The sequence below is a fragment of the Gopherus flavomarginatus genome, chromosome 9 (assembly GCF_025201925.1).
Source record: "Gopherus flavomarginatus isolate rGopFla2 chromosome 9, rGopFla2.mat.asm, whole genome shotgun sequence".
In the NCBI taxonomy this organism is placed as follows: domain Eukaryota; kingdom Metazoa; phylum Chordata; order Testudines; family Testudinidae; genus Gopherus; species Gopherus flavomarginatus.
Window position 1 is genome coordinate 13,574,024 of NC_066625.1, and position 21,417 is coordinate 13,595,440.

A 21,417-nucleotide genomic window follows, 5' to 3' on the forward strand; every position below is an offset into this window, starting at 1 on the left:
GCTCAAAAGTGGCAGGTATTTCTAATGCCAACATAAGCAGAAAACACTTTGGAAAGGGTTTTTTTTAAAAAGAACTTTTTCATTATGTCATAATCAAGAAATTCTTTTTCTGCATAGGTCAAGTTTAAACACTTGTGATGCTTTCTTGTTCCAAAGTAGCAGTTAAATCTCCACTATTATCCAAGTGAGAACAATAATATTCTATCACATAAAGAACTGCCTGATTAAAGCATTCAGACTCCAAAAGAAGTTCAACACTACTTAGTATCTGGAAGTGTGTTGTCTCAAATTTGGAACAAAATAATAATCTCAGATGTCCAGATTTAAGCACACGGCATACAAAACATCTTGGTAAGTTTCCATGCCATAAGTAAGGTTTTATTTTTGTAACAATTATTCAGATGCATTGCTCTATGCTAGATCTGAGGTAGTGTTAAAAGCAATGCCACTACATCATATTTTGATAATAGCAGTTAAATAGATGGAGAACAAAATAACCTACACCACTTATTTCACCAGAAATTCTAGTTCCAGCAAATTAAAAAAAAAAGGGTGGAATTGGAAAGGAGTAAACCTCATTAAATTGATTAAATGCAACATTATGTGTGGGAATGAAAGGAAAATGGGAATAGTACTAGGAGTTTCTGTTTTAGACAAGACAGAAAACACAGAAAAGAGCATATCACCACGATGGATGAAAGCCAAAATATTTGCCCAGACATTTTATGATTTATTTTTCATTAAGCAAAACAGGCAAATGTCTAGAAATTCCATAAGTCAAGGAAAGGAGGAGGAGGACTGTTGGCCTCTCAATATTTGTATTGGACAGTTGTCTTTCTCTAAGGGCTAGTCTACATTTTAAAGTTAACTAGAATTAAGGTAGATGTGAATTCAAAGTTCAAAAGCTATTTTGGAATAACTCCATGTGTAGACAAGTCCTAAAAGTGAGGAGAATTTTTAGAGAGGCTGGTCTCTGTGCAAAACAGAAGAGGCACCTCATGTAGGCTTCTTGAGGCACATTTGGAGATGAAGGGATATTGAGTAATTTATCACTGGAAGTCTTAACAGTTAGGATGGTGCTACTTGTCCCTAAAAGGCCATAGAAGATTTTACCAGATATAATGGCGGGGGGGAATTATGTTGGGGTACCCGTTCCAGCAAGAGACTAGAAAAATCATAGATGCAAGACAAGGGGGAATGGCAGTAGAGAAGGCCTTATGACACACTTAAGGATGGCACTGTAAGAAGGGGAAACAGAAGGTCATTAAGTAATTCTTCTTCCACTGAGGAATGTCCACCACTCCTGTCTTTTTAAGCAATTTCAGTTGAGATAAGCTAATTGGTTATGCAACAGCTAGAGCAAGGAACTGGTTATATTTTATTTTTTATAAAATTAAAATACCAAGATTCCCTTTTACAAAGTGCCTAAGTGAGTTTATTTATCCAAGTTTCAATAGTGATTATCCAAAATATGAATTTTTAGGTAAATTTTTGCAAAAGACAGTATTTTATAGCTGCATTCAGGTAAATAGTTACCTGTGTTAACAAGAAAAATTACTTCTAGAATATCAGATATTTAAGGCCCCAATCCTGCAAAGATGAAGGCATGTGCTTAATTTCATGCATATGGCTAGTCTGACTGACTTCAATGGGATTATTCACATGCTTAAAATTAAGCACATGTGTGCATGCTCTGCTGGATTGGGGCATAAATGTAAAACGTACAGTTTAAAATAAATACACAAAGTGTTCCATTACACTAAAAATTCAAGTGTTAAATGAATTTTTTTTTTTTATTCTATGGGCAGACCATACCTTCCAAAATGCTCCTTAAATACCTCAACACTTCATTCCTTTTCCTGCATCATGAACTTGTGAAGTTTCTGAATGTTAAACTTATAAAATACAGCATGTTCAAAAGGCCTGGAGACTGCTGTAGAACATAAGAAATGTCTAAGGTCACCATTACCTTGGTTAATGAGTCATACCTGAATGAGTGGCAATGACATCTAGCTGTAATAATTCTGGAGAATAGCAGTTCCAACCATCATGCGATACAGATACCCATTCCATAAGCTGATCTATATGTTGTTTATAGAGATCAAGAAAACCACTCAAATGCTGCACCTGAGCTAATGAACACATTGATTTCTCTACCTGTTTAAAAACAAACAAAAACCATATTAGGTGAATTTAACCAAAATGTCGGTTTAAAAAAAACATTTTTGGAAATTTTTGATGGAGCTGACCATAGTGTCATCACCATCAAGAATTCAGAGAACAGCAGAGGTACATCTGTAGTATCAGTTATTTTTAGTTTTTAAATAAAATATAAGAAAATTCAAGAGACAAAAAAACCCGCACGGTTTCTTAGTAGGGTAGTCATAGTTGATATTTAAACATCATTCATCACAGTATTATTCCTGTTAACTTCAGTTTTAAAATGGAAAAATTGTTTTGGCTTCCCTCTGACATCACATAGAACACTGCAATGCAATATCAAAACTGATAAACTCAGTGCCACATAAAAGGACCTCACAGCCAATCAAAATTGTAAAACAGTTACTTTTCCACGTAGTTAAGTAGTGGTTTCCTCCCCAACACAATAATGCTTAAAACATTTATATAAGTGACCTCTCTCCAGCAAGAATAGCTGGTTGTGATTGCCTCCAAAGCCTATCACTACTACTTCTTGGATCAGCCAGAATGGTTTTTTAGAACAAACATGCTAGGTGCTCCATCTTCCCAGAGGCTGAGCATGCTGATTTTGCAGCACTCCCAACTCCTGCCAGTTTGGGGTCGGTATTGACATTAACCTTCTTCATTTTTACATGTTACCAATTCCATTAATTCAGTGAGGAAAAAGTGAAACGTAACTAAAGAAACACCAGATGAACAATTGCAAGCTACAATTATGTGTTATGCAAGAAAGCATAAGGATTTTCATAGTAATCTATAACAGAGGTATATTCATGCATAAAATTGTTTGCTTTTATAGCTCCTTGTCATGGTATAATCCCCCACTCTGAACCTTAGCATCCAAAAGATGGGGTACCAGCATGAATTCCTCTAAGCTCAATTACCAGCTTAGTACTTGTAGCGCTGCCACCAACCAGGAATTCCAGTGCCTGGTACACTCCAGTCCCCTCACAAAACCTTGCCCGGGGACCCCTAAGACCCAGTCCCTCTGGATCTTAACACAAGGAAAGTATATCCTTTCCCTCACTGTTGCCACTCCCAGACTTCCCCTCCCTGGGTTACCCTGGAAGATCACTGTGATTCAAACTCCTTGAATCTTAAAACAGAGAGGAAAATTCACCTTCCCCCCTCCTTCTCTCTCCCTCTCCCAGACTCTCCCTGAGAGAGAAAGTAATCCTAACACAGAGAGAAAATAACCTCTCTCTTCCCCTTCCCTCCTTTCTCCCCACCAATTCCCTGGTGAATCCAGACCCCGTCCCCTGGGGTCTCACCAGAATAAAAAAAAAACAATCAGGTTCTTAAACAAGAAAAGCTTTTAATTAAAGAAAAAACAGTAAAAATTATCTTTGTAAATTTAAAATGGAATAGGTACAGGGTCTTTCAGCTATAGACACTGGGAATGACCTCCCAGCCTAAGTATACAAGTACAAATTAAAATCCTTTCAGCCAAATACAAATTTGAACTCCTTCTATCCAAATACACATTTGCAAATAAAGAAAACAAACATAAGCCTAACTCGCTTTATCACCTAGTACTTACTATTTTGAATTTATATGAACCTGTATCAGGGAGATTGGAGAGAAACCTGGTTGCATGTCTGGTCACTCTCAGAACCCAGAGAGAACAACAACCAAATTCTAACAGCACACACAAAAACTTCCCTCCCTCAAGATCTGAAAGTATCCTGTCCCCTGATTGGTCCTCTGGTCAGGTGACAGCCAGGCTCACTGATCTTGTTAACCCTTTACAGGCAAAAGAGACATGAAATACTTCTGTTCTATTAACTCTTAACTATCCGTTTATGACACTCCTTAAATCTCCTATCCAAAGTACACGTCCACTAAAGATGTGATCCAAAGCCCACTGAAATGAATGGATACACTCGCACTGACTTCAGTAAACTTTGGATCATGCCCTAAGGGCCAGATTGTGATATCCCCACATTGAGCAGTACCTTAACTTCACAAGGAGCCCCACTGATTCCAGTAGGACTACTTATGGTGTAAGACTGAATTCAACGTGAATATGGGTGACATAATTTGGCCCTAAACAGTTAACTGCAACTAAAATTATATGCATTTGTTTAGCTGTTTTTAAACTGTGCTCAACTGTTCCAGTGTCTGGCCCCTTTAGAATTTTGAAGACAGATCACTGGCCTGACAAATCATTATGGAAATGCCAGATGTGAAAAGATTTTAGAAAAGGCAGGATTTGCTAAATACAAAGATTATACTTTAAGCGACTTTGCCTGCAGCCAAGACAATGGATTGCTCCTTTCTGTAGGATCTTTGCATTCTGGTCAAAATTACTCAACACTTGTGTTCCAAAGTATTTTTATTAAACTGTAAATAAATCATACCATTCCACAAGACTGAGCTGTGTATCTGAGATCAAAACCGTTGTCTATCATTCCATATATAAACAATCACAACAAACTTTTCCATGAAAAAAAAAAGAAACTATAAAATGATGTAATTCCAATCAAGGATACAATAAAAGCATTGTTCACAGGTGGTTTACAATAAAACAGTCCAAACTTTCCATTTGGTACCCATTAGGAGGGTACACATTAAATCCACAGATAGGCAAATGTGCAGCATTAGCTTCACAACCTTGTAATACTTTTGACTGAGTCTCTTAAGAAAACTGGCAAGGGTTTTAATTTATATGAATATTCAAAGAGATGAACTTACAGTACTGTGACACAGACCTACCTGTAAGTACAAATGCTGAATTATCCTCATACCAACAATTAAAATGGACCCGATGAAAGGACTAGATGACTCACAAGAGTGGTAAAGGAATATCAAGCCTTTAAACAGCTATATCACCAGTTCAAATCTGGACAAGTTCAGTATTGATCTAACAGAGCTGCTATCTGACAGCTGAAATGAGTTCCATTCATCTAGAAAATGGAGGACCACCAACTAAGCCAGTGTTTCTCAAACTGGGGTCGCCGCTTGTGGCAGGCTGAGCCGGTTTGTTTACCTGCCCCATCCTCAGGTCCGGCTGATCGCGGCTCCCGCTGGCTGTGGTTCGCCGCTGCAGGCCAATGGGGGCTGCTGAAAGCGGCAGCCAGTAAGTCCCTGGGCCTGCGCCGCTTCCAGCAGCTCCCGTTGGCCTGGAGCAGCGATCTGCAGCCAGTGGGAGCCGCGATCGGCCAGACCTGCGGACGGGGCAGGTAAACACGCCAGCCTGGCCCGCCAGGGGCTTTCCCTACACAAGTGGCGACCCCAGTTTGAGAAACACTGAACTAAGCACTGTGCTTAGTAGGTGGTCTTACCCCATTTTCAAGGTGCTTAGTTGATGGCCCGTCTCCATTTTCTATAGGACACGTAAATAATGTAAAATCTAGCCTTCATATAATGCTTTTCATTGACAGATCTTAAAGCACTTTACAAAAGGAGGTCAGTATCACTATTCCCATTTTACAGATGGGAAAACTGAGGTACAACATGGTGACATGGCTTGCCTGAGGTTGCTCAGTAGGCCAGTGGCAGAGCTGGGCATAGAATCCAGATCTCTGAGTTACAATCCAATGCTCTATGCACTAGACTTCACTGCCTCCCGCAAAGAAATTGGTGCCATTGCTAACTGATCAGCAGAGGAGCTAAAATTGAGTAAGTATGAAGAGTAGAGTGCATTATTCTCTTACAATTAGAAGTACACAAGAGAATTATTGATGCCCCACCAGTGTATCTCTGCAGCCTCCTTAAGTAATAGCCTGGAGGTTTAGTAATTCAAAGGTTCAGATGGTTCAGATATATTCACAAGATCTTTTGATCCTGAATAAGGAACTCTTCTCAGAGCAACACACTTCTACTTTTAAGCTAGTTGTAAGCTATTTATATTCTATAGACAAACTATTTCAATAGGGTATTTTGTTTATATGGATTGTATAGCAGCCTACAGCACAAAGCATGAAATGCACTATGTAAAAAAAGCATTTTATTGTACTTTGTAGAAGTTTTAGAAGAAACACACAAGAAATATATTGAAATTCTTAGATCATTCTAGGTAGAATTTATGGGGCTTCACAAAACATAAGCAATGCTCTTCCTTTTAAGTGTGAAACAGATTAATAATGAGGGAAGGATGAATCTGAAGATACACAAACCACAGTTGAATAAATTCTTGACATAGCCTTAAGCATTATGAGGCTGATATTTAGAGATACTGAAAGCTGCAGCCCATTTTGAAGTTGTTGGGAGTTAGGTATTCAGTAATGGAAAATCAGGTTATATTTGTCTTTGTGACAAACCTGAAATATTGGAACTACCCAAGCTCATTGCCAGATTATCTGTCTTGCTGAAAAAAAGCTAACAAGAATAAAGAATTTCATTCAAAGGAATGTCAACTAGAAAAGAAACCCTGTAAATATCAGAATATCCAAAGCCTTTAATAATTGTAGGGGATTTTCTTTGTCTTATACAAGAACCAGGATTTATCTCCATGAAACTGCTTTCCTTCTAGGACTATGGATTTGCAAAGTTTGGAAAGTGGGCATGTCCACACTATTGCCCATTCTGTAGCCAAAACCTGCAGAGATGCGTGACATACAGATATTTTTGTTTGGGGACTCACTCATTCACAATAAAGTTTGTAAAAATGTATCCCAGATTAGTTCCTTGTGTAAATTGACTTTGAGTTTGAAAGACTCTCTTGCACCTTGTTTTAAAACTTGTGTAAACTTTGTTTCATTTCTCCCTTTCAGATTAACTTTCAAAGGATATGCCTCTTTGGAGGGAGCCTGTTGGTAACAGGGCCATAATTACTGGTAAAACACAGGTCTTTGGACTATAATGCCTTACAGCAATACAACAGGAAGTAGAACAGATATCAAATTAAGGAGCAGGTCTGAAAAAACAGTCTTGGGCAGGCTATCAAGTAGTAATAGTGAGTAAGGATCGCTTTCTGATTTACTTGGCATTTAATTTTTTTTTTTTTTTTGGTGGTGGAGGGGGAAGACACGATTTGAAGGGGGGAAGAGAATGAAGGAGATGAGATAATGGTTAGAAAAAAGGACTACTTATTATCACAGCCTCTGAAGATGTTGTCCCTGATGTTAGAGAATGACTGCAACATCTCTTAAGATTTCTTATGAGGTCAACTACTGTAAAAGCCTCAATGTTTGGTGAAGCACAGAAAAAAAATCCATTTTGAAACTCATTTGTTTGGACTTGTAGTTTGATTGTTCTTCTGTGGTCAGAAGAGAACTTGGGTCCAGTCTCAAAGGAATGTATTCAGTGGTGAAAGTAACTTACAGGACTTACCAGTACTGCCGGAGGAATGAGGGGGGCGTGGCCCCATCTGGAAGGGGCGTGGCCTCTCAAGATTTAAAGGCCTTGGGGCACCAGCTGTGGCTGGGAAACCCAGGGCCTTTAAATCAACCAGGGCTTCCCAGCTGCAGAGGCAGCTTGGAGGCCCCCAGATCTCAGGGGTAAATTAAAGGGCCCGGGGCTCTGGCTGCCGCAGGGAACCCTGAGCTTTGCGGGGCTGGAGCAGGTATTTAAAGGGCCAAGAGCTCCTGCTGCTGAGGGGAGCTCCAAGCCCTTTAAATCCTGGCCCCAGCCTGGCTACCGGAGCCGTGGCCGGGATTCAAAGGGCTCTGGGCTGCCCACAGTAGCGAGGAGCTCTGAGCCCTTTAAATCTCAGCTGCGGTGGGGGGTTTAAAGGGCTCTTGGCTGACCGCAGCCGTGGCACCCCAGAGCCCTTTAAATCACGTTTTTAATTGAGCTATAACGATTTATGCCAGTCGAGGATCTGGCTCTAGGTGTTTCAGTAAGGGTCTTTACTCAGACTAAAACCAAAGAAACTTTTGGGGAAAAGAATGAGCAGACAGACAGAGTTTATAGTATTCTATGTGCGCCCCCGGGGCCACATGATGACTGAATCGTCTGAACTCTTTAATCTTTACTGCTCAGCTCTGAGTTAAGCACTAGCAAGGCTTCAAGCCTAAGGGCAGGGAGATTTAGAGAGGTTATTTACATTACATTTAGATAAATCGTCTTACCAATAGTGAAAACAAACAAACAAAAAAATAAGGATTTTCAGAGATTCATAGATTCATAGACTCTAGGACTGGAAAGGACCTTGAGAGGTCATCGAAGTCCAGTCCCCCCCTCATGACAGGACCAAATACTGTCTAGACCATCCCTGATCGACATTTATCTAACCTACTCTTAAATATCTCCAGAGATGGAGATTCCACAACCTCCCTAGGCAATTTATTCCAGTGTTTAACTATCCTGACAGTTAGGAACTTTTTCCTAATGTCCAACCTAAATCTCCCTTGCCGCAATTTAAGCCCATTGCTTCTTGTTCTATCATTAGAAGCTAAGGTGAACAAGTTTTCTCCCTCCTCCTGATGACACTCTTTTAGATACCTGAAAACTGCTATCATGTCCCCTCTCAGTCTTCTCTTTTCCAAACTAAACAAACCCAATTCTTTCAGCCTTCCTTCATAGGTCATGTTCTCAAGACCTTTAATCATTCTTGTTGCTCTTCTCTGGACCCTCTCCAATTTCTCCACATCTTTCTTGAAATGCGGTGCCCAGAACTGGACACAATACTCCAGTTAAGGCCTAACCAGTGCAGAGTAGAGCGGAAGAATGACTTCTCGTGTCTTGTTTACAACACACCTGTTAATGCATCCCAGAATCACGTTTGCTTTTTTTGCAACAGTATCACCCTGTTGACTCATATTTAGCTTGTGGTCCACTATGACCCCTAGATCTCTTTCTGCCATACTCCTTCCTAGACAGTCTCTTCCCATTCTGTATGTGTGAAACTGATTGTTCCTTCCTAAGTGGAGCACTTTGCATTTGTTTTTATTGAACTTCATCCGGTTTACCTCAGACCATTTCTCCAACTTGTCCAGATCATTTTGAATTTTGACCCTGTCCTCCAAAGCAGTTGCAATCCGTCCCAGTTTGGTATCATCTGCAAACTTAATAAACGTACTTTCTATGCCAACATCTAAGTCGTTGATGAAGATATTGAACAGAGCCAGTCCCAAAACAGACCCCTGCGGAACCCCACTTGTTATACCTTTCCAGCAGGATTGGGAGCCATTAATAACTACTCTCTCAGTACGGTTATCCAGCCAGTTATGCACCCACCTTATAGTAGCCCCATCTAAATTGTATTTGCCTAGTTTATCGATAAGGATATCATGCGAGACTGTATCAAATGCCTTACTAAAGTCTAGGTATACCACATCCACCGCTTCTCCCTTATCCACAAGGCTCGTTATCCTATCAAAGAAAGCTATCAGATTGGTTTGACACAATTTGTTCTTTACAAATCCATGCTGGCCATTCCCTATCACCTTACCACCTTCCAAGTGTTTGCAGATGATTTCTTTAATTACTTGCTCCATTATCTTCCCTGGCACAGAAGTTAAACTAACTGGTCTGTAGTTTCCTGGGTTGTTTTTATTTCCCTTTTTATAGATGGGCACTATATTTGCCCTTTTCCAGTCTTCTGGAATCTCCCCCGTCTCCCATGACTTTCCAAAGATAATAGCTAGAGGCTCAGATACCTCCTCTATTAACTCCTTGAGTATTCTAGGATGCATTTCATCAGGCCCTGGTGACTTACAGGCATCTAACTTTTCTAAGTGATTTTTAACTTGCTCTTTTTTTATTTTATCTTCTAAACCTACCCCCTTCCCATAAGCATTCACTATGTTAGACATTCCTTCAGACTTCTCAGTGAAGACCGAAACAAAGAAGTCATTAAGCATCTCTGCCATTTCCAAGTTTCCTGTTACTGTTTCTCCCTCCTCACTGAGCAGTGGGCCTACCCTGTCCTTGGTCTTCCTCTTGCTTCTAATGTATTGATAAAAAGTCTTCTTGTTTCCCTTTATTCCCATAGCTAGTTTGAGCTCATTTGTGCCTTTGCCTTTCTAATCTTGCCCCTGAATTCCTGTGTTATTTGCTTATATTCATCCTTTGTAATCTGACCTAGTTTCCATTTTTTATATGACTCCTTTTTATTTTGTAGGTCATGCAAGATCTCATGGTTAAGCCAAGGTGGTCTTTTGCCACATTTTCTATCTTTCCTACCCATCAGAATAGCTTGCTTTTGGGCCCTTAATAGTGTCCCTTTGAAAAACTGCCAACTCTCCTCAGTTGTTTTTCCCCTCAGTCTTGATTCCCATGGGACCTTACTTATCAGCTCTCTGAGCTTACCAAAATCCGCCTTCCTGAAATCCATTGTCTCTGTTTTGCTGTACTCCCTTCTACCCTTCCTTAGAATTGCAAACTCTATGATTTCATGATCACTTTCACCCAAGCTTCCTTCTACTTTCAAATTCTCAACGAGTTCCTCCCTATTTGTTAAAATCAAGTCTAGAACAGCTTCCCCCCAGTAGCTTTTTCAACCTTCTGAAATAAAAAGTTGTCTGCAATGTAGTCCAGGAACTTATTGGATAGTCTGTGCCCCGAGGTGTTATTTTCCCAACATATATCTGGATAATTGAAGTCCCCCATCACCACCAAATCTTGGGCTTTGGATGATTTTGTTGTTTAAAAAAAGCCTCATCCACCTCTTCCACCTGGTTAGGTGGCCTGTAGTAGACTCCTAGCATGACATCACCCTTGTTTTTTACCCCTTTTATCCTAACTCAGAGACTCTCAACACTTCCGTCTCCTATGTCCATCTCCACCTCAGTCCAAGTGTGTACATTCTTAATATAGAAGGCAACACCTCCTCCTTTTTTCCCCTGTCTATCCTTCCTGAGCAAACTATACCATCCACACAAACATTTTACTCATTTAAAACACCCATTCACAGTTAGTGTCACCTTTTCATGAAGATGTTCGGCGAGTGGTATTGCCATTATTGTCACCAAAACTTTCATTAGCTGCAGGCTAATTTCTTTGCAGTCTTCTTGGCACACTTCAGTTATCGCCTGTACGCAACAAAGCAATTGTTCCATATAAAAGATCTACAAACAAAAAGCATGAAATGTTTTGTTAGACAACGTTAGATACCCTTTCTTTCACAATCCAGTAAAAGTGACACAATCCTCTTTAAAAGTCAAGGATTAGTAGATGATAGTAATAAATAAGATAAATTCTGCATATCCTGCTAAACTGGATGCCTATTTATTGTTCCACACATAGACTCCACAATTCACTCCGTTTTATAATGACCTATGGAGCATTTTTTGTAGAGCAACAAATTAACACTCTCTTCCCATGCTTTTTGCTTGTAGAAGTGGTTACCTTGTCCTGTTAAGAAAAATTAATGATCATCCTGCTAGCCACACAATGACTGCTATATGCTGGATAAATACATTGAAGAATTTTGGGGTTCCTAGGAAGATTTTCATCTTATCCTGAAATGGAACTCTTTAACTTCTAATGTTTTGGCTGTGCCAATCTCAAATGTTGTTCAAATTTCAGAACATATCAAGTAGCATAGTGATATTGAAATACACAGAAACAAGGAAACCTGAAGGTCTGTCTCCCACCTACTTATTGCAACATAATGCATGAAATCCTGGCCCCACTAAAGTCAATGGGAGTTTTGCCATTGACTTCAATGGGCCAGAATTTCATTCAAAATTCTTGTTAGTTTCCAATACTTCTGTAACAAAGCACAGAAGACCACAGGAGGCAGACGTTCCAGGATATGCTATACTCTATCAGTGAAAGAGACCATGGTCATACGACTGGTCAGCTCCATTTCCAAAAAGACAATAAATAAAACTTGAGAATACTCTTACCTATAAATGGTATTTATCTGATGTCATTTATAAAGCATTCTCTCACGATGATAGAGAAGAATTATTTCTCAAAGAGAAAAGTTAGGACAACTCTGTCAAAAGCTGAACTGACAGATGAATGTGGGTCTGTCTACTCTCTATATTGTCTAATAGAGTTAATTTATAGAAGATCACATGGCACTTTTGCAGATCTGTCCTATAGCCTCATTGCTTGAACACCCAGAGGTGGTGCTTCCAGTGGAGTAGATCCCTAAGAATAATGTATTTCAATGTGATTAAGGCCAATTCTGAGCATCCTAAGCATCACTGAAACATGTTCCATTAAAACAAAGACTTAAAGAGGAAAGAACTACATTGTCTCAAAGAGAGAATTAAACAGATCCTGTAACACTGGAATAATCTTCTTAAAAGGAATTATAAATCTGACAATGGGCTACAAAGAATCTTCTGGATTCAGGGTATTGGCCAACTGCATATCCCTGAAGATCCCCTGCTAGTCATTCTAAGGGCAGAGACTTAACATTTCAAACTCCTGCTGGAAAAAAAGCTAGAATTTTAATTAAGGAGAAGGCTTGGTAGACGGTATGGATTTTTCTTGTATACCAGTAACAGAACAAGTTGCAGACCGAGAAATAGAAGAAAGGGGTGAAGAACTCCTGAATTTCTGTAATTTCAACGGTTACACTGGAAAGCCCACTCCATATTGGAGAAAGAAGCTGTCATACACCAAGCTGAAAGGGTCAAGATACTGAGATCTAAGGGTCCTTTTAACTCTTTCAGATGAACAATTACCTTTTCTTCACCTGTATAAGTTATTCGGCATGTAACAGGAGAGGAAGTACACCAAAGGAAAAAAAAATACATACAATGCCTTAATGCTAATTAATTGTATACATCACTCTCACTATATGGCTCACAAAGAATACAGGCACTTCAAAATAGTATAGTAAGAACTGCCTTCAGGCTCACCTCCCATGAAATCCATCTACTGCACATTAGTTATGTGTGTACTTAGGAGGAATTTTATCATGTTGGAAGTGTCTTCATCCTGCATTTTTAGGATGAAGGAACCCAAACCCAGGAAGCTTACATCCTAAAGCTTATTGCAAAGAGTGTTCCTAAATGCACATTTAAACATACTGACCATTGCCTTTTAAAAATCAAATATTAATATCCAAAAAAACAGCATTAAAAGGAAGCACTTCTCTTTGTGAAATATAACAGGACAATCACTATTGCCTAGAAAACACTTTCTATCAATCGTTTTTATTTAGCTGGACTGCGGGGCTGGGAAGGGTCAAAGTACATTCATTTGCTTGGATTCTGTACACGATGAACTTATCAAAACAGGGACCAAATGGTGCCTTTGGATTAATTCAGTTGACACCCATTGCAATACATGGGAATAACGTTCATAGGTTTAAAAGCAGAAAGTTAGCCTAATGTAGATAACTTGAAGTTCTGATGTCAGGGAAAACATCAATATCTTATAACAGTATTAACTAAGACCCAAATAACGCAGTGTAGTTTGAACTGAACATATGCAAGACTGTGTGCAAACTGACAATCACAAATGAAAGACTCGTTTGCACAACAATTTAAACAGAACTTCTATTATTTTGGTCAGTATTTCCATGACAGAAAAAGGGGACTTTAGAAAATTTTACACACAATTTTGCAGATTGAAAAAAATAAAGTTACATTAAGGTAAGGTACAGTCTAACTCAGTGATACGTAAATTACGGTATGTGGGCCACAATCAGGAGGCATGCAGGTGGATTTGAAGTACAGTATGAGAACAAGAATCCATTACAAACTACACTAAAAAATAGCAAAAGTGGTTTGCTGATCACTTTTGGCTTTTAGATGTGGTATGCTAAGACTTAAAGTCTGAGAACCAGTGGTCTAAGTCCTGGGCTGTTTTGGATTTTCCATTTATCCTTACCTCTTCAGATCGCTGACAGATCTCAGGTTGTGAGAGTGTGTTGGCAAGATAAGACAAATGCAGCTTTAAGACTTGTCTTGGGCAACCTCGTATCACTGCAGCTAGAATCATGAGATAAGAAGGCATAGGTGTTTTTTCAAGGGCTGACACCAGTAACTTCAGAGATACCTTAGGGTTAACAAATGTTCCAATCAACTCTGCCGCTTTCACACACTGTAAAAGAGAATAAATATAACTTGAGGATTATTTTGAAAACACAAAGACCATTCATCATATCCTGGCCCTTCCTCTTTTTATGATTCCAGCTTTTTTTTAAATACTTTGGCAATTGGTTTATAGTCCTTTCCCCTCACTCAGTAATGACTGCATGCATGAAAAAATTTTCTTGACATGTGTTCAGAAGTCTCATAACAAGGCATGCAAGCACCCTTCTCAGCATCAGACTCAAACTTTCATGAGAAAGTTGTAATAGATCTCTAACTTAGGGTGACCAGATGTCCCAGATTTCCTGGTTCAGGGTTGCCCCCACCCCTGTCAAAACTGGTCTGAGGCACACACCCCCATCCTCATTTATATATATATTATATATAAAACAAAACTCAAAAAAGAAGTAATCCATTTTTTGTTGCATTCACACTCTTCTCAAAACTGTGTTTTAGAGAAGCACCTTTGTATCCCTCTCTGGCATGCAGAGGAGTCAAGCATACAAGGCAGCCTACTGATAGCATTGTGTACTCCATACAGGAAGAGCCTGCTGCTTTCAATCTTTCATTCTTGTAGCTAGCAGGGCTGCCAAGTACTATGTATCCCTCTCTGGCATGCAGAGGAGTCCCAGGGCCCAGGCTCCAGCACAAGCCTGAACATGTACACAGCAACTGAACAGCCCCGCAGCCTGATCCCGAGTCAGTTGACACAGGCCAACCATAGATGTTTAACTGCAGTGTAGACATACCCTTAGAATCCCCTAACCCAATGCTCGGGCATTGGTTCAGTGATGACTCACAGGGCAGAGAATGCCCCTAATTGAATCACCAGTACTGCTTCCTACAGCATTCTGAGTTTTTCTTCCTCCAAGTACTGATCAGGTGCACCTCTGCTTAGCTTGTGAGAACAGACTCAACTTCAGCCTAAAGTGGTATGGCTCAGGACTAGACATGTGGAGTAGAATCAGGGAGAATGGGTGTGAAGAGATCTAAAAACTGGTATATGCGAGGAGGGTGCAGTCTATGAGAAGAGAAGGAATGCAGAGGGTGCAGAGAGAAGGATAAGAAATGGGATCCAGACTCCATTTGGCTTCAGTCATAGCACCAACCCATATAGAAGCTTGATTTGGAAAACCAACCTTTGTTGACATTGCCTGGACTATCTGCTGTCAGTATATGTGAAAGTAACAAAAACTGGAAATTGGCAATGGAACTTTTTGTTACAGTTTATTTTTCATGTGTTCCCGCAGCAGTAAAAAGAAATAAACAGGAACGAGATTTAGTTCTTAAAATTATTTAAAAAATCTGTCTTTTATACCCTTAGAAAAATTTGTTTTAATTATTTTGTAAATGCAGCCGTGACTGTTAATCTAGGAAAATTTTGCCTGTTGATAAAAATCAGTAAGAACTGTGTATTTTCAGGCACTGGCTTAAATAAATCTATTAGAAAAAGTGTTCTATTTCTTGTCTAAACACAACAGTGGGAAGGAAGCATTTACTTATATAACTGATGTATCTGAACACTGATGGCTATCATACGAAATAAACATACCTTAATGTTACAGTTAGCTTAGGCACTGAGAGATAACAAGTGAAATTAACTAGAAAGGGCATGAACTGCACATATTTTTAAAATGGAATTTGTTGCCCCAAGGCATTTACACTTAAATCTGCTGCTTATGATTTTTAAGAGGCTGTTAATGCTTCACTTGTTGGCATAAGAGGTGAAAACTATTTGAATAGTCTCAGTTTTGGTTTTCACACGAATCATACAAAATTAAAATTTATTTTAATAAATACACATAAAATCTACAAAAATGTTTAACATCCTCCCTAAAAACATTTAAAATGAGTGTGGGTCTTGATCATACATCTGTACTCTGGCAAAACCCTCACTGAGTTCAACAGAATCACTAGCATCATCTTTTCCCATAACAATATTTCTTTGAAACATTTTGTAAAAGAGAAATGAGATTCAAAGCTCTATTAACAAGTGGCAATTCTAACATTATTTTATATCCTGTGGGAAGAGTGAGCAACGCATCAGTATAGGACCCTTAAAAGAAATGAGAGGAGAGAGAAATTATAGGCTCAGTTCACTCACGTTGTTAATTGTTTGAGTGCCGAATGCTCCTTTGAGCCCAATTACAGGATGGGGACTTTTCCCAACATGTTAAGCAAAATGATATTTTAAAATTTATTTTCAGTTCATTCAAAGTTTAATTTTAGCCATATGGACCCAATCCTGAGCACTTCCCTCTTCCTCCCCTGGACTGCAGTGGGAACTGAAGGAAGTACCCCATACAGGACACATTCAAGACTATTTAAGATTGGGTTTCTAGGGCATTGTAGATATCTAAAAAGTCAAACTTACATTTCTAACCACATTATTCTCTTCATCTAAGCACACTCGGTACAAAGTTCTTAGTAGTAGTTCCATATGCTGTGTAATGTGATCCTCTGCATGTAGCAACAGTATAAACAGAAGTTGAGATGCTTTTATTCTGGTGCCTTCAACCCAGTCTGTTATATCATGACAGAGACCTGGAAGAATTTTGGAGAGGTTTCGTGTGACAAGCTCCCGACATCCCAGTTCCGGTCGAACCACTAGAAGAAGAAGGAAAAAAGCAAAACAAAACACAACACAGAAGGAAAGTTCAGGAAACGCACTACAAATGTTTTGCAGAAAATTTTAGAAAAGGTTAATGGTGTTGATTCATAACAAAAGTAATGTCTTCATTGCTTCTGTGTGAAGTACACGATTCATAGCACTGCATGTGGCTTTATCTGTGAGAGTGCCATTGACTTTAGTAGCATTGTGCAATTAAAAACTCCATTTTACACTTTGAAAAAGTAGTTATTTAATAAGTAATATTAATACCACCGAGGTGTTACATAGCAATTTTCATTAGTAGAGCTCAAAGTTGGTATTTACGTTACATGCTTTATTTAAAAAAAAAAATTATAAAAGGAGAGAGGAAGGAAAATAAGAAGCTTACCACCAGGGCCGGCTCCAGGAGTTTTGCTGCCCTAAGCAGCCAAAAAAAAGGTCACGATTGCGATCTGTGGCAATTCAGCAGGAGGATCTTCGCTCCGAGAGGGAGCAAGGGACCCTCCGCTGAATTGCTGCCGAATACCTGGATGTGCCGCCCCAAGCACCTGCTTGCTAAGCTGGTGCCTGGAGCCGACCCTGCTCACCACTCAACATGGCAAATGCATTTTAGCCAATCTCAAAGCATATGACACAAAAAGATCATCTCCTTTTTTACTGCTATAATGCCAGAGACAGAGAAGTCTGATTTTAAAAATCAAATGGAAGCAAACAAACAAACAAACAAGAAAAGATGGACTTTTTCAAAACAAGCTGGGGGGTGTCAGTGGCTCAGACACAATCTGAGACAGCAAGCAGCAATCAGAAGTATTTGAAATAGCATGAGAAACATTATATACAGGTTTCAAAAAAAGAAAAAAAATATTCTTTTCAGGGTGTCAGAACAGAGCAGGAATTGGCGAGTGTGCCTCCTTGTACTTCATATTACTGATATTGTAATCATGTCTAAACTCCCTAAAATAAATTCTTCTATTGTCTCAGGACATTTCCTCCCATCTGCTTGTATGGCTACAATATATATATAAATATACATACACATACACACACACACACGCAGGTATGATCATAGGCAAACAGCACTGGGTATAAAAAAAAGATTGAAATCTGACACAAGATAAAAAAAAGTTTATTAAAAATGCCTATGAAGTACCGATTTAAAATAAAATTATTTAAAACATAAGACACTGTTTGATTATTGCTTCTTTTGTGTATGGAAGAGAGCACTTGGGATAATAAGAATTGACAATGAATAGCAGAGGTCAAACGAAGAAATCTGGTTGAGAAAACAAATATGGAGTGGCATTCTATTTGACCTGAGGCAGAAGGTTTTTTTAAAGGATTCTGACCATTCTTTTTCAATAGTTCCTTCATTTCAGATGTTCAAATGCAGACATTTAATCCTTGTAGCTACCTGCTGTCAAAGAATTTTTTCCCTTCACTATAAACTGTTTGCACCTGTATCCCAAGGCAATGGTCGCTCAATGGAAAGCCATTCAGTTGTTAAGATGGCATTGAATATTAAGGCAGTCTTCGCTCCCTCCCCCCCACCTGCAGTATCTGTCATCATGAGATCAAAGCACAATAAGGCTGAGGTGTCAGGTTCATTAGCTTGCAAGTACAAAAGGGTGATTAAGGAAAATGCATTATAGCCCATAATGGAAAAGAAGGAGTTCTAGATGTTGAAGTATAGATTTACAATGAATTACTCATTATCATGGAATTCTTTTTAAAATATGTTTTGAAAAGGAAGCAAATAGAGGCAAGTGTTAAAACATAATCACAAAGAATAAAAAGGAATTTAAAATAACAGAAACTGAAATATAAAAAATATGGTATAGATACATAGCTAAATACAAACCTTGCAACAAGACACCACTAATTCCTAATCTTATTTCAAGACATACGTAAGACTCAGTGGTAAATCATCCTTTTCTCTTTTAACATGCATAGCTAGAGAGACACTATCAGATGCAATTTGGCAGTAAAAGTAAATGGCAGGAAGGAATCTTAAAGTAATTATTAGCTTCTCAGGACTGAAGTACAAAATTACCAGGTAATTTCCTCAGAATGCTCTGCAATTATCTATTAATCTTTCACTGAAGACTTAAATGCAGAACTTTAGCAAGCAAGATGAATTAAAAAAAACTGATGCAACTGGGCAGTATGGGGAGGAGGGGTGCGGTTTTCCCAACATTGTGAAACACTTTTATTGTGATCAGAACATTGTCTCATTCAGCTCTGTAGCAAAGACTGGCTCATGAAGTAGCTCACTTTTCTACCAATGATAAATTCCATTAAAATAAATTCCACTAGAAACATGTTCAAAAAATGATGTAATTAAATACTAACGAAAATGTTATTGTAACTAATACATTGCGCCAAGGTTCCCTCTTGTGGTATGTTTTATCTTTCATGGTAGGAACACCAAAACTGATCAGCTTTGCTGTTTCCCCATCAATCTCACTCATGGGATGCTATATTATAACACATATCTCTGATGATATGGATTAATTCATAGGAGATGCCTGAATTTGCGACTTATCTGAAGATGGTGTAGGTAAATATAACATTGACGAGGACACCAAAGAAGGTCCTGGAAACAGGACCAGTAATGTAGATGGTGCCAATATTGAATGGTGACCTGCTCTTAGTACCAATTTTTGAAGGTGCATCTTCACTGATCTTGGCATTTTAAAGATGTGTTGCCACCCATTCTAGAATATAAGATACTCGTGAAGATGTTGCAAGTAGTGTAGGAGGAGATTACTGTTTTTAGGAAATAATCTGGGATAACAACATTTGTAGCAAAGTCTGATCTTGTTCAAGAGTTTGGTGCAGATTCTGTGAGGTCTCCAGAGGCTGTAATGCTTCCCAGAATAGCAACTTCTTTTTCTCAGGGAATTCCTAGATTCTTCAAGTGAAAACTATAAATGTATCAGAAGAGCTGAGTAGTATAAAGGGACCCATTCCAGAGTTACCTCGCTGAGCTTAGCTATAGGATAAAAAACCTTAGTATGTTTTAATGCTTTTGAAGGAAAATTTAATAGCCTCGCTTTCACTTAAATAAGTTTTCAGGAAAAGAGATTTGGGAATCCAGTGTTAAAGAGAAGGCAGAGGAGAAAAAAATAAAACAGAAGCCGATGAATACTATTCATTTTAGTTCTGGAGGACATTTTTGACTATATTCTGAGATAATGTATAATAACTCCAAAAACTCAAGGCCTATACAAAATTCAACTAAGGCCTTTAATAAGAGAGCAAGCAAGAGGAGAATTAGTCAGACTCATCAGGCTTTTGCAAACCAAGCAATAATAGGCAGGATGTGTTGTCATGGTTATAGTTTCTTTTCTGATTCATGAACCACTGGATGAAAAAGTACCCACAGTTATTCAATAGGATGCTGAGCATGATGCGTTGTAATGCAAAGTAGGCAATGGCCTCTGCATGGAAACTCAAGGACAAAATTCACTGAGCAAGAATTTGCTTTTATTACCAATGGAAGTACCCTTTCAGAGGTATGATCACCTTTCATGCTAGTGGCAGCTCCTTCATTCAGAATTGTGAGGAAGTTGCAGACTGCTTATGTGACCTGAGACAGGTCACTTACTTTCTGTGTCTCAGTTCCCCTTTTGTCAAAAGGTATAACACATCCTTTCACCCACCTTTTGTATATCTTGTCTATTTATATTGTAACCTTTCTATGCGTTTGTAAAGATCCTAACACAATAGGGCTCTTGTCTCAGCTGTGGCCTCAGGCAATACCATACCACAAATAACTACTTATAACAATGAGGATAAAGTATTTCCTTTCCAAAGGTAAGTTAAAATGTTTTAGGATCAATTAGGAGAAGTCATACTAGTTTCTGTTATTCTCATTTTTATTATCGAACTTTCTCCTACCCTAATTTTAATATGGGTAACAAACAGCAGCATTATATCACAACTACTAAGATTGCTTTAGAGTGCTCTTTTACATTCACAATACCTACCACAACATTCATGAAAAGGGCAAAATTTTCCCTGAACTTTCATAGCAGATATTTTAAAAAACCTATCATTATCTTTACAAAGGAAAAATATGAGTGATGGGCAATTATATAAAAATTCATGAGGCTGACCATCTATTAATATGAACAGCCTGTGACACGACAAATATTTCTCTTATCACTAGACGAAGCAACAGCATTCTTTACCATTTACATGTCCCAAAGCTAATATAACTTACATCACAGAAAGAAAAAATAAAAAGAATAACAGATCAACTTGACTGCCTTGAAGGCTAAGCAGATCTGTCAAGTCAGTTACCATTATGAAGTGCTTCCCCTTTCATTCAAGCATTACCAAGTAAAACAATTTTAACAAAAATATAATTTCAAAAGAGAAAGAACTCCGGAACCCACTGTCATCAAAAGGATTTTGCTGCTGGGGATTCTGTGACATGACTGGCAGGAAGGGACAAGTCAGGCATGATCTTGTTCTTTCACACCATAAGAGCGTTTTGTTCTGTTAAATCTGAGTGTACAAATCAATAAATTACCCGCTTTAACCCTCTCTCTCACCAACATCCATATGCATAGTTTTAAACATTAACTTTACAAACCTAAGACAGGAAACAAGCTTCATGCCCAAGCTACCTATAAATAATAGGGTGCAAAGAAGTGGTTAGCCTTTGCTGCACATCTAGTTTTCCTTGGAAAATAGAGCAGGTACAGTAGTTTCCCT

General features: G+C 38.7%; 1 protein-coding gene across 3 annotated transcripts in view; it reads right to left on the reverse strand.

Annotated features, from left to right (window-relative positions):
* Positions 1-21,417, reverse strand: part of DNAAF5 (dynein axonemal assembly factor 5) — a 46,087-nt gene that overhangs the window by 17,309 nt on the left and 7,361 nt on the right. For all 3 annotated transcript variants that reach the window (XM_050966302.1, XM_050966305.1, XM_050966303.1), the window contains exons 5-8: positions 16,459-16,691; positions 13,882-14,094; positions 11,010-11,153; positions 1,989-2,157 (exon numbers count right to left, since the gene is read on the reverse strand). In XM_050966302.1, coding sequence (XP_050822259.1) covers positions 1,989-2,157; positions 11,010-11,153; positions 13,882-14,094; positions 16,459-16,691 — 759 coding nt within the window. The remainder of the gene's footprint in view (positions 1-1,988; positions 2,158-11,009; positions 11,154-13,881; positions 14,095-16,458; positions 16,692-21,417) is intronic.